Source organism: Drosophila serrata, unplaced genomic scaffold (assembly GCF_035046125.1).
Source record: "Drosophila serrata isolate PLE 108 unplaced genomic scaffold, ASM3504612v1 contig_360, whole genome shotgun sequence".
Taxonomy (NCBI): domain Eukaryota; kingdom Metazoa; phylum Arthropoda; class Insecta; order Diptera; family Drosophilidae; genus Drosophila; species Drosophila serrata.
The window spans coordinates 360,318-374,014 of record NW_028257258.1 but is presented as its reverse complement, the minus strand read 5'-3'; the positions used below and the strand labels follow the sequence as shown (position 1 = coordinate 374,014).

Genomic DNA, 13,697 nt, shown 5'->3' with positions numbered 1-13,697 from the left:
ATTTCCATTTATGTGCCAGCGATGAATAAATATTTCCGGCAGCCCTGCCTGCCTAAAAATAAGAAAAATTGATTAAAACTTTATGGTTAAACCTATGCAAAAGGAACACTGTCCCATTGACGGCATCGCAGTTCTGGACATTTTGATCTATGTTTCATCAAAATCCGTTCAGACGTTAATGAGAAATCCAGACTTTCATTTATTGCAGTTGGGTACCAGGGGATGCACAGTCATGCCTCCTTAGTATATAAATTATTAATTCAAATGTTATTTCTCCAAAACTAATGAACGGATTTTCGATGGAATACACCCACCAAATTGCTTAGAATTTAATCGATTATACATTTATTGGGCATTTATTTAAATCTTATTTCAAATATTTGCTTTCAAATCTAGTGCTGCAAAGCCCTTGTTTGTCATATGATTTCAGGTCAACAAATTTGCAACGCAGTGGATAAATTATTTCCGGCCTATCAAGTATATATATTCTTGATCAGCATCAACAGCAGAGTCTATCTACGCCTGTCCATTTGTCTGTTTCTTCAATAATTAGCAAAGCTTGCACCCTCATATTTAAAGCTATCTAAATAATAACATTGCAGTTAGTCTTCTATATACTCTCACTAGTGTATAATGGATTAAAATGTTCTAAGCAATTCAATGCCGTTTATTCAATTTGCAAACATACGTTCTATCATTAAGGTTAAATCACATTCATTTATTTAATATTCTTAGTCGACCATACACACATACATACATATGTACATACATTGATTTACGGCAATAAATGAAAAAGTCGGGATTTCTCATTAACGACTGAACGGATTTTGATAAAACATATATCAAAATGTTCAGAACTGCGATGCCGTCAATTGGACAGTGTTCCTTTTGCATAGGTTTAACCATAAAGTTTTAATCAAGTTTTTTTATTTTTAGGCAGGCAGGGCTGCCGGATGTATTTATTCATCGCTGGCACATAAATGGAAATAAATGGAAAAGTAGAGATTTCTTATGAACGACTGAACGGATTTTGACGAAACGTGGATCAAAATGTTCAGAATTGCGATCCCGTCAATGGTACGATCTTAATTTTGCATAAGTTTTCAAATAAAGTTTAAATCAAATTGATTTAATTTTAGGCAGACAGTGCTGCCAGATATATTTATTCTTTGAAGGAACATTGAACATTTATTGAAATAAATGCAAAAGTTCGGTTTTCTCATGAACGACTGAACGGATTTTGATAAAACAACTACCAAAACTCTTGGAATGTCAATTCCATTCATGGTGCATGCATATTTTATACAATTGTTTAAATGGTCAACAGAAATATTTTCTGGCGGGCCATTCATCGATAGGGTGCGGGAGGCGCCCCTATCGATATGAAGCCAGTGTTTGTGAATGAGATCGGAAAAAGAAAACGCTAATTTCTAAAAATCTTTGGTTTAGTTGAATTTGAGATTTAATTCGAAATTATTAAATATTTTTCCCTATCGTTTGAGATACCGTGCAAGCTTTCACGCCATAAAATTCCGCCGTGGTATATACTAAAATATTCTTTTCTTGATGATGATGAGAATCCCACCAAATTGTTTTGAATGACTTTTCCATTTATTGGGCAGTCACTTTTTTTAATGTTTTATTTAACAATTTGTCATTTTTATTTAATTTAGTATTCTTCTTAACATGGTTCCATGGTCTAGTTCAGCGAGTGGTTCTCTGCTGGTTCCCATCTGGTTCCATTTTCATAGTTCGCGCCTTAGATGTAAGCCCAAATACACCACCCACTGTTATTCAATTTTCTCGAAATTTGACAGTTAAAAACTATTGAAATTCCAACCAAACATTCCTTTATCTTCCCCTAGTGTGCCTATATACCGTGCATATGTACACGCGTTCGTAAATCGAAGTTTGTACTATTTTCGAAGCCATATTTTGTATGGAGCAGACCCCGTGGTTAGATCACTGTTATGCTCTGGATTTCGGCTGACAATGCACACACACACGCAATTAAGTTACTGTCGAGATATTTTGGGGTTGCCACCTTTCTAAACATAACGAAGGCAATATGTATATATCAAACAAAACATTAATTTAAAATAAAAAATTAAGTTGGCAGTCGAGAAATTGAATTCTTTTAGAAATAAGTAACGGATTTAACACCAAAATATTGTATAAGATTTCCAGTGGAATTTCTGACCCGCCTATTATACTTTATATTAACTTAGCAGGGCATTATAAAAATATGGTGAACAAATTTAAAGACAAATTTTTGTCTTTCACGAATAATTAACTGATAATTTAATTAAATTAAATTAAAGTATAATCAAACGTTTGATATTCCAAAGATTACTTTCTTGATGTACATATGTTTTCTTATCTTTTCGTTACAACATGAAACATTTTTTAATGCATTTTCCAATGTAAATTTATTTTTTAATAAAAATTAAGACGGAGAATCGACATATATATGACTATTAGCAATCTAATATATACTAACATATACTTAGAAAAAAGTGCATTAAATCTTTATTTTTTTATGGTCTGCGTTGCAAACTTCTGGTCCAATCCTAAATATATTAACAATGAATTGATTATTGAATTGAATTGAATTGATTTTTATATTAAAACAAAAAACACGGATCTTTAAAAAAAATTGTTAAAATATCGATATTTAGATATTTTGATTACAGCGAAGCTCCCCACCCTCACTAGCAAAGTTTCCCACCGGCTCGTTTCATAAAATGTATCTACCTATCTCGCTTGCCGCTATCGCCGTCCCGCTCACGCCGCCTAAAAACCGTATGTTCCCACTCTGTCTGCCTACACTATAAATGTAACTCGCGACGGGCGAACATGGCTCCTGGTAAATTTGGAAAATTGAAAAATATAGTGCGGTCGGAGTGTGTTTGCATCAGCGTGAAGCCCAATGTTAAGTTAAAACATTGACCGCCCACGCCCACCAACGACAATAGCCGCGTTTTATAAGAATTCGCCACGCCGAGGCTGTGACCGCGTGTGTCTGTGTGCGAGAAAAATCAATGTGCGTGCGTGAGTGCGAGTGAGTGGGAAGGTGATTGTGAAGCGCTGCTTGCAAAAAAGAAATAGGCAAACGCTGCAGCAGAGCCCCTGCACGAATACAAGCGCAAATCGCCGTAGTAACGCAGCATCGATTGTACAGTTTTAGAGCAAAAACAAATCAATTAAAAAAAATGTGGGCGTCCCACAAAAGCTGACTGCTGCCGCACCGGAAAGGGAACCATTGCCAAAGGTGGGTGATATGACACTGGTTATTATTTAAAAAATCCTTAAACATAACTCTTGAATATAGTATTTGTATAAAAACATTAATAATTTCGGTCAATTTCTTTAGGAATCTATTCGCATATACAGTTTATTCAGTGCAGCCAAGAAATTGAATTGGATTTTATAATATAAGGATTTTCAATGCAGCAATGCATTTGTTTAAGCTTTTATAAATGTACAAGCTTATCCAGCTCAGAAGGAATTCACATCACTGACAGGAAGTGGGATTCATGCACCATAGAGAGTATCACAGAAACTCGCTAATCTCTCGCGCTTTGTTCTTGGCAGCCCGTTCTAGTGCGCGTATTTTTAGTCGCAGCACATTGCTCAATTTCCTTGCCGTCCGCTATTTGTGTCGTCCATTCATTGGGCTTGGGCTCTTTTTCCGATTTCAGTGGGCGGAATGTATGGAATAATTCATCCATCCAGCGTCCGTCCACGTTGCGCGCTCGCCAAGAAAAACACAAACACAATACGATATTCAGGCGGCGGCACAGGTACAAGCAAGCACCTGTATTTATTTATGGTCCGCTGCCGTAATCGACTGCAGCTCCCTCCGACACCCCACCCCTCTCTGTCGCTCCAACTTGGGGTAGGGCACTTGAACTAGTTTCAAACAGGGGAGCTTGGCTTCAGCGTTTTTTTTTTTGCGTTTGCTCTTTGTGTGTGCTCTTTTTTGCTTTTCGCATTCCGTGTTTGCCAATTTTCCCCCTCAGTTCGCAACATTTGTGACTGCTGTCGTCACAGTTTGTTCGTTGAGAACATTTAAATACGCAAAGTTCACTTGCAGAACTTGACTTGGGGGCGATAACGATCATCATCATGATGAAGATAATGATGATGATGATGATGATGCTTAAATTAAACACCTCTACAAAGTCGTTTATCATTCGGTTTCAAGCAAACAACAGCAGCTCCCTCAATAAATTCGATCTCGATCGGGATGCATTGTGCGAAATGTGTGTGTATGCAGGGACACCTGTCACAATATTAGCTAAATACCGTTGAAAAATATATAAATATTCAACTCTCCGGAGATCAAACACAAATACCCCGAACATCGACGAAATGTGCCAATTTCAACTAAATGAAGCGATAATACAGATGACCCAAGAAACCCAGAAAAAACACTATGAAACATTTCTCAATTCCATGAAAACAATACATAGAAATAATTAAAATATATATAAATATTGCAGTCTAAATAATTCCCGTTCTGAATTAGTAAAAAACTCAAGATACGAATATTAGGCAGAAATAAACTCTTCAAAATTCAATACTTTTTAGCATAAATTATAATTAACATATTTTATATAAAAAGAACATAAGATTAACAACAAAACAACTAATTTTACCAGGAATACATGCTTAATTGAGCACTTGATTGGCTTATCTTGAGATTGGATTCTAAACTCTAGGAAAAAAGCGCTTTTTTCATGTGAATCATGGCCATAACTTATCGGTTTATTATATATATATTTATATATAGAGATATATAACAACAATTTATTATACCATTAGCAATTTTCGGTGAAAATAACATGAAATAAATGCCCAACTTCAATACTTTTTTTCTGTACACAAGAAAACCTTCTAAAGCTAATATTATAAAAACACGACAAGCTTGCCTCAACGAAAAACACACAAAATGGAAATACATTTGCCCCCCACTTAATCGTCATTCAAGCATATTGATGATAATGAAAAAGTGTGTGCACATATTCATGGCTTATCTTTGGTTGGAGAATGTATAAATAAATGCGCAAAGCGGCCCAACAGCAGCGACACACACAATAATTGTTGAAAATCAATGATTGTGATTTGCAAAAAATCGCCTCAGTCGATGTTCATCTAATGGAAATTTAATTACTCCTCTGAGCGGAATTTTCCTGAATCCAGAGGACCATGCCAAGCCGATCATCCGATTCGGTCAGTGGGTGGGTGGGTGGTGCTAGTTGGTGGCGTCAACATGGCCGTTGACAAATCGATGTAATAGCAATAGATTGCCTTTATGGTTGGTCGGTCAGTCAGAGATACCTACATGCGACATGCCATACAAATGTTTTCATTATTATTTTGTTGTTATTTATGCAACTTTGTCTGCTTCATTAATAATGGCTTGATTACTTATGGGATAAACATTGACAATAAATTTACACGTGCCTGGCAAACAACCATTGTGGCTTGCTTTGTGGCTCATTCTAAGCGTAAGTGTTGTGGTCTCCTCACCTGTGACTGTCAACTGTCTTGGTTCTTAACCGTGGTTCAGTGAACCTGTGATTTTGACGATTGCTTATCTGGCGCACACTCAACACACGAGGATGCATTGATAAGAAAACCGAAACCTGAACGCTTAGAGAGTAAAAGTACTTGTCACTCTGAAATATCGGTATTGGCGGAGGGAGAACGATCTCTAGAGCCGGTTTTTCAGTCCTCTTCAAATTAGATTTACCGTACGTTTACGTACATACGTAATACGGTTGCGCTTGTCCGGAATATACATATGGTAATGGCGTAATTTGCTCAATTGTCACGTTCTGCCCCGAGCTGTTAAGAACGCTTCAGCGGCAACACAACGAAACCATTATTCGCCATTCGCGTTGAAGTGACTCAATTTAAAAAGCCTTTTCACCATAACCTGTCCAGGAAATCCTACCCAACCCACTGGATCCCTGCCCTGATGACGACCACGTGTCCGGTGCCCATTGGTCGATTGGTTTACGCTCTGAGAAGGGTTTTGCTTTCTGATTGTGCCGGACGCTCTGCTATATGCGGTCATTTTACAGTGCGTCACTGCCCATTAGCCCCAACAGTTAATAACAGACTGAAGAATCTTAATCATAGGCTCTCCATTAATTGAGATCATCAGTAGTCAAGCTTCACAATTAATTGCCATGGTTTAATTAAGTAATGTAGCTTGATTTAACTAGACAATAAAGCTTGTAGTTCATCAGAGAAACGATATAGGAAACGCACAGTACTAGTTGTTGCTTTTGACAGGTTGCTATGACGTTTCCATTGCAACGTTTCTGTATTATAACAAAAAGATGTACTGGTCAGTGTTAAGTGACATTATCACGATGGAAACCCTTTTATCTGCCAGTGAGAACATGAAAATTAAAAATTCGAATCTTGAATTGTATTGCTAACTTTGCGTCGCTTGAAATTTAAAAATATTTTATGAAATTTCAGGGCAATTACGATAGATTTAAGAGTGAAGTATACTCGCCAAGGGGAATCTTAATCATAGGCTCTCCATTATATGTATATTTAGCAATTCGGTATTGTAATTACATTTAACTTAACCTTTTGATTTTATTTTCAGATTAGTTACTTAGAGTAGATCGACCGATCACAAAGCGTATCACAAATAACCATTGTATAATGACATCAAGGTAAATACATCTTAATTGAGAATCAAAAGCAGCAAAATAATTTATATATTTCTTTAGACTCGACCGTCTTTTCATCTTACTTGAATCCGGCTCCACAGCGGCCACACGGCAGGCGGCCGCCAAGCAGATCGGCGAGGTCCAGAAGCTTTATCCACAAGAGCTGCATGCGTTGCTCAATCGGCTGGTGGGCTACCTCCACAGCTCGTCCTGGGAGACGCGCATTGCGGCGGCCCAGACCGTTGAGGCCATCTTGAAGCAGGTGCCGCCATGGCGGCCGGAACAGCAAGTGGTTCCGAAGAAGGAGCGCTCTGGCAGCGATGCTAACACCGCTGCCGTCGAAGAGGACAGCTGTCAATCGAGTGGCTCCAGCTCCACGACGGCCAGCGAGCGTTTGCTGAGCTTCGATGAGTTCGACCTGCAGCATATTTTACATAAGGGAGCTCGCCTTATCGGCTCCGAGGGCAACGAGTTTGATGTGCAGGAAGAGCAGCCGGCCAGCGGTGGCGGAGCGGAAGAGCACAGTGTTGCCAGTCGCCTCAGTCGACAGCGGGCGGTGCTCAACGATAAACTAGGTCTAACAACAGCCGCCAAGCTGGGAGTCAATTTGACTGACATGATCACCGATGAGGATGTGGCCCTGGCAAGAAGCGGAAGCAGCTACAATATCAATGCCGAGAAAACGCCCGTGGAGCAAATCCTTAACATAAAAACAGCGTCCAATGGTTCTGGGCAGGCACAACTCAGTTGCCGGGAAATGAACAGGGCGAAGCGCAAGGCCCGGCAGAATACCACAGCCTCTGCCTCATCCGTAGTCACGCCCACATGCAGCAGGCGGAACTCAAACAGCAACCACAGTACGGGCAGCAACCACAGCAACAACGGTGGACCCACATCGGCCATATCTACGCTGGATGAACCAGAGAAGAAAAAGCTAAAGGCAACAGATCGTCAGGAAATTTTCTACAGCTTAAATGGTGAGTGGGGACTTAAGTCATTGAAGCTGCAGTTCAAGTAATTTAAGATTTTTCTTTTCTTCGCAGCTGCCGTGCCAGATGTCACAGGCACTTGGGTGGATGCCGTCTCCTGGCCATTGGAGAACTTCTGCTCGCGCCTTTTTATTGATCTCTTTCATGCCAAATGGGAGGTGCGCCATGGAGCGGCCACAGCGCTGCGGGAGCTAATCAATCAGCATGCTCAGGGAGCTGGTAAGGCGGTACACCAAAGCAGGGAACAAATGGATGAAGCGCACAGCCGGTGGCTTGAGGACGCTGCTCTGCGCCTGCTCTGCGTGCTATGCCTGGATCGATTCGGTGACTTTATCTCGGATCAGGTGGTGGCGCCGGTGCGTGAGACATGCGCCCAGGTGCTAGGAACCCTGGTGAAAGAAATCGAGGCGGCAAAGGTGCAACGGATCGTAGAAATCCTTTTGAAGCTGATCCAGCACAAGAACGAATGGGAGGTGCGACACGGTGGACTGCTGGGACTGAAATATGTGTTTGTGGTGCGTGAGGAACTGCTGCCAGTCTACCTGCCGCTATCCATTAACAACATCCTCATCGGCCTGCTGGACTCCGTCGACGATGTAGGAGCCGTGGCTGCGGCCACCCTTATACCAGTGTCCACTTGGCTGCCCAAGCTGCTAACACCGCCGCAAGTCTCCTCAATCGTTAAGATGCTGTGGGATCTGCTCTTGGACCAGGACGAGCTCACATCGGCTTGCAACAGTTTTATGGGCCTGCTGGCTGCTATTCTCTGTCTGCCAAAAGCAGCAAGTTGGGTGCAAATGGAGCCCATGGCCACGCTGGTGCCCCGTCTGTGGCCTTTCCTTTCGCACAGCACCAGCTCTGTGCGAAGGTCCACCCTGAAGACGCTCCTGACCTTAACCTCTAGCCACGATAAAGTGAAAATGGAACCTAAGAAGGAGGAAGACGAAATTAAGGATCAGGTCAATGCGGATCAAAAGATAATGAAGCTTAACTTTGGAGTTGGCGATTGGAAATGGGAGTTATTACAGCAGGCGCTCCGTCATATATATCAACGCATTCTGGTGGAGCCACACGCGGATATCCAGGCTCTGGCTCGTCAAGTTTGGACCAATCTTATTGAGCATGCGGATCTTGGCGCTCTTCTGCATGCTGCCTGCCCGTACGTCTCCTCCTGGATTTGCCTTTCCATGCAGCCGCCCAGACTTGCCTTCGACCCGGGAGTGCTGATCAAGGCTGGAGGAGATCCAAGTTCCTCGAGGAAACGAACGCCCCGCATTGGAGACGACTTGGGTGGTGCCACTTTGGCCCACTCTAATGCCACCCTCAAGTTGTACTTGGGCGGAAGCGAGGCAACACCCTTGGAGGTCCGAGAAGCGAACTTTATGCGGGCGCGGATCTCCTCATCGCGGGCACTGGGTGCTCTCTCCCATTACCTAGTGCAGCCGGCTCCCGGAGTGGTGTACACGCCACAAACTGAGAGTCCCACAGACTGCTATACCAAGGTGCTGTTGGGTCATCTCAATGCCCACTCGGCTGTCCAGAGGATAGTGTGCGGTCTGATTATTGCATTTTGGGCACTGGAAGATGAGCCAGTGCGTCCAGGACCGCCTAACCTCCAGGAGAAGCTGCACCAGTGTGTGAGCGAATACGTATACTACGATGAAGTGGCCGTATCGCTGACCCGATTGCTGCAGGAGGCACAGGACTTCATAGCCACGCTCAAGCAGAACAAGATCCCGATCAATGACTTCAACAACGCCAAGATATTGACCCTGGAGCAGATTGAAGCAGTGGCTACTACGCTGACCGAAAACCTACGCATCTATCCCCTCAAACCCAAGTTGCTGGACATGTTAGAGGAGCGACGCCGCAGCCTGTATGCGTCATACCAGCAGACAACCACCGAGCAGAGTGCCTACCACGTCAGTGCGCAGGCAGCACTAGCTGGAGCTATCTGTGCCCTGCACTGCCTGCCCGAGAAGCTGAATCCAGTGGTGAAGCCACTGATGGAGTCCATCAAACGGGAGCAGTGTCTACAGCTGCAGCAGCTTTCGGCAGAGTTCCTGGTCCATCTGATGGATCAGGTTTGTGATAGAAATCCTAGTCCAAACAACAAGATCTTGGGAAACCTCTGCACCCTACTAAGGAGCGATGCCGAGCATACGCCCATGCTGGTAATGCCGCTCCAGACACTACAGCAGACGACGCCTTCGCCGGGGGTCACCAACTCTTGTGTCTACTACGGCATTCTGACTCTTGCCCTGCAACAGGCAGTGGCAACTTCCAGTTCTCGAGGCGGAGGAAGCGGAACTGGAGGTGGAGCCGCAACACCAACTGCCCCCACACCTGGCCGTGGTCCCGGACGACCGCCTGCAGGCGAGGTTCTAGCCACAGCAATTATCGCTGCTTCCAGCATTGAGTTGAAGCAAGCCCAGCAAGCCAAGGAGGCAGAGGCCAGGCAGTGTCGCATCCAACGGTTGGGAGCCACCTGCGCAATTGAGAAGCTGTGCAGCACCTTCGGCGAGCACATAGTGGAAAAGGTGACCGTTTTTAAGCAGCTGATGTTCGGAAAGGTGCCGCAGTTTGTGCAGGAAATGGACGAATGGCGGTTGGCCAATACTCTGCCGGAGCTGGGAGCCTGCAACGAGCTGATCACCTCCCTCCAGTTGATTGAGACAGCCGCCCCGCATCTGCATGCCGCCCTGCACTCCCAGATGTTCGACCTACTGTCGCCGCTTGGACACATTGTTCGGCATCCCCTTAAAGCGGTTCGCCACATGGCCGCCCGATGCGTTGCCGCACTGGCGGATATCGACGCCTGTATGACAATGCAGTTTGTGGTGCAGGACATGGTGCCGCAGCTGGGGAAGATCGAGTATCTGATTGACCGGCAGGGAGCAATGGAGGCCATCGAACGGGTGGTCAGTCGCCTGCAGATCAAAGTGGTGCCGTACATCGTGCTGCTTGTGGTGCCCCTGCTAGGAGCCATGAGTGATCCAGATGAGTCAGTGCGACTGTTGGCCACCCACTGTTTTGCCAATCTTGTCCAGCTAATGCCGTTGGACGGCAAGACGGAGCAGCTGAAGAGCGAGCCACTGCAGGCGCGAAAAACGCGTGACCGCGAATTCCTAGACTATCTGTTCAATCCAAAGAGCATTCCCGACTACCAAGTCCCAGTGCCGATCAGCGTGGATCTACGCTGCTACCAGCAGGCGGGCATCAACTGGCTGTGGTTCCTTAACAAGTACAATTTGCACGGCATTCTCTGCGACGACATGGGTCTGGGCAAGACCCTACAGACTATTTGCATACTGGCCGGCGATCATCTGCATCGTCAGGCAACCAAGCAGGCCAATCTGCCCAGTTTGGTCATCTGCCCGCCAACCCTTACAGGTCATTGGGTGTACGAGGTGGAGAAGTTCCTCACGCAAAACTCTGTCCTGCGCCCGCTGCACTACTTTGGATTCCCGGTGGGCAGGGAGAAGCTAAGGAGCGAGATTGGAACAAGCTGCAACCTCGTGGTGGCCTCCTACGACACGGTTCGCAAGGACATTGAGTTCTTCAGCAACATTCACTTCAACTACTGTGTCTTGGACGAAGGTCATATCATCAAGAACGGCAAGACCAAAAGCTCCAAGGCCATCAAGTTGCTGAAGGCCAACCATAGATTAATACTCTCCGGCACACCCATCCAGAACAACGTTCTGGAGCTATGGTCTCTATTCGACTTCCTCATGCCGGGCTTCCTCGGCACCGAAAAGCAGTTCATACAACGCTTCTCCCGCCCCATTCTGGCCTCGCGGGACGCCAAGAGTTCGGCCAAGGAACAGGAGGCCGGGGTGCTGGCCATGGAGGCGCTTCATCGCCAGGTTTTGCCCTTCTTGCTGCGCCGCGTCAAAGAGGATGTGCTCAAGGACCTGCCGCCGAAAATCACTCAGGACCTGCTCTGCGAATTGAGTCCGCTCCAGCTGCGCCTCTACGAAGACTTTAGTAATAAGCATCTGAAAGACTGTTTGGACAAACTGGGCGACTCGTCGTCGCCGGCAAGGGTGACGGAGAATCTCAGCTCCCAGACTCACATCTTCCAGGCACTGCGCTACCTACAGAACGTGTGCAACCATCCCAAGCTGGTGCTACGGCAGTCCGAGGAGCTCACCCAGGTGGCCGCTCAGCTGGCACTGGGCAACAGCTCACTGGACGACATAGAACATTCGGCTAAGCTGCCTGCACTCAAGTGAGTCTACATGTCAAAGTTTATGTGTATTTCATTATTCTAATGCATTTATTTTCCCTATTTTCTGCAGGCAACTCCTTCTCGACTGCGGCATTGGTGTACAGACAGAGTCAGTCAGTCAGCATAGGGCACTCATCTTCTGTCAGTTAAAAGCGATGCTGGACATTGTGGAGCACGATCTGTTGCGACGGCACTTGCCCAGCGTCACATACCTGCGGTTGGATGGCAGCGTGCCAGCCTCCCAGCGCCAGGACATTGTCAACAACTTTAACAGTGACCCCAGCATCGATGTTCTGCTCCTGACCACACTGGTGCGTAATCTAGTAATCATCTTGTTTGAGAGCCATATCTTTACTGTTTTATTTTGCAGGTTGGTGGACTGGGTCTAAATCTAACCGGAGCCGATACGGTCATATTTGTGGAGCATGACTGGAATCCCATGAAGGATCTACAGGCCATGGACCGTGCCCATCGCATTGGCCAGAAGAAGGTGGTTAATGTCTATCGGTTAATAACGCGTAACTCGCTCGAGGAGAAGATCATGGGGCTGCAAAAGTTCAAGCTACTCACCGCCAACACGGTGGTGAGTGCGGAGAATGCCTCACTCCAGACCATGGGCACCTCGCAGATCTTTGATCTCTTCAACGGCGGCAAGGATAACGCTGCCAAGGCGCAGGGAGCAACTGTATCCGGATCAACCAGCGTGTCCATGAACACCATTATCGAGAACTTGCCGGAGTTGTGGTCCGAGCAGCAATACGATGAGGAATACGATCTGGGCAATTTTGTGCAGGCACTAAAAAAGTAGAGACGACCGCTTCCCACTCCAAGACTTCCAGTAAAAAGTTCTCTTCTAGGGTACTTTGAATAGCTAAAATGCCAGCCGAATATCTTTATTTTTCGGCAGCATTTTGGGATGTCTTTTTTTTCTTTTGTTCCTTTGTAATCGCAAAACAGGAAAGTTTAGAAATAAATAATAAAATAAAATTGTAAAACTAAAATGATGTTTTATTACTCATACGCAGTGTTGCAAACTTTTCTTCAGAGAGAAGTAAAGCTAATTTTCTTAGATCATATGTTGAAATCTGAACCGATTCTAATTATTTATTAACTTTAATATAAACAATTCTTTCTGCAAAGTTTTATCTGAATAACCAAACATGTATAAGACTAGTTTTAGTATAAAAGGTCAGACTGGCATGCCTAGATAGATTCGGCTGTTTTGTCATAGAAGAATATGTATACCTTATGATTCTATGATTTTCATAGAGCTTAGTCATATGTTAAATAATAATATAATATTATCTCTAATAACTTTATTTTTATTAAGGGAATCAAGTTTTTAATATACGAACCGTCCAACCTACAGAGCGAAAAAGTGCTGCATAGTTTTGGGCGAAAATAGGAAAAATGGTTGCTTTACAGTAGCCATTGGATTTATGGTTCCATTATTATGGAAACATTTTTATAGGGCTTCTTTAATGTATTAAATTTGCCTTTATATTTAAAATTTGAAGTACAAAGCTGGTATAGAATGGAAACTTTGAAACATAATTCTTATCATGGTAAATGCAAGTGTTTGGCAAACAGATTTAATATTTGTCAGCAAATATATTTTCTCATTTCCCAGAATAGGGCGCCTATCATTTGTTTGTCTCTCTTACTACGTGATTTCATTGCTAATGGCCCGTGAATATGCACTCTCTAATGTCACAACTTATCTGATCAGTTGAGTTCGATTCTGTGTTTCATTTATCGGTGGCACTGTTTGCTCTG

At 44.2% G+C, this 13,697-nt stretch overlaps 1 protein-coding gene and 1 long non-coding RNA gene across 3 annotated transcripts; one reads left to right on the top strand and one right to left on the bottom strand.

Annotated features, from left to right (window-relative positions):
• Positions 1-2,795: 2,795 nt before the first annotated feature.
• Hel89B (histone acetyltransferase 1) lies at positions 2,796-12,922 on the top strand. Of its 2 annotated transcripts, none has more exons than XM_020962681.2 (6): positions 2,796-3,271; positions 6,632-6,701; positions 6,759-7,675; positions 7,742-11,921; positions 11,992-12,232; positions 12,292-12,922. In XM_020962681.2, the coding sequence occupies exons 2-6, from the start codon at positions 6,691-6,693 to the stop codon at positions 12,727-12,729; spliced, it is 5,787 nt and encodes a 1,928-aa protein (XP_020818340.2). In that variant the 5' UTR covers positions 2,796-3,271; positions 6,632-6,690; the 3' UTR covers positions 12,730-12,922. The 2 variants fall into 2 exon arrangements, with proteins under 2 accessions (XP_020818340.2, XP_086694982.1); XM_086838856.1 differs by lacking the exon at positions 2,796-3,271 and adding an exon at positions 6,417-6,520.
• Positions 3,365-5,899, bottom strand: LOC147642760 (uncharacterized). Its single transcript, XR_015272997.1, has 2 exons — positions 5,536-5,899; positions 3,365-5,343 (listed from the first exon to the last, which is right to left on the bottom strand). It is a non-coding gene; the product is annotated as an uncharacterized LOC147642760 (long non-coding RNA).
• Positions 12,923-13,697: the final 775 nt, after the last annotated feature.

Excerpts from the sequence above, each read along its gene's own strand:
- Hel89B (XM_020962681.2), top strand. Across the intron at positions 7,676-7,741 it reads AATTTTCTACAGCTTAAATG|CTGCCGTGCCAGATGTCACA; the intron begins GTGAGTGGGGAC and ends TTTTCTTCGCAG. Across the intron at positions 12,233-12,291 it reads TTCTGCTCCTGACCACACTG|GTTGGTGGACTGGGTCTAAA; the intron begins GTGCGTAATCTA and ends TTTATTTTGCAG.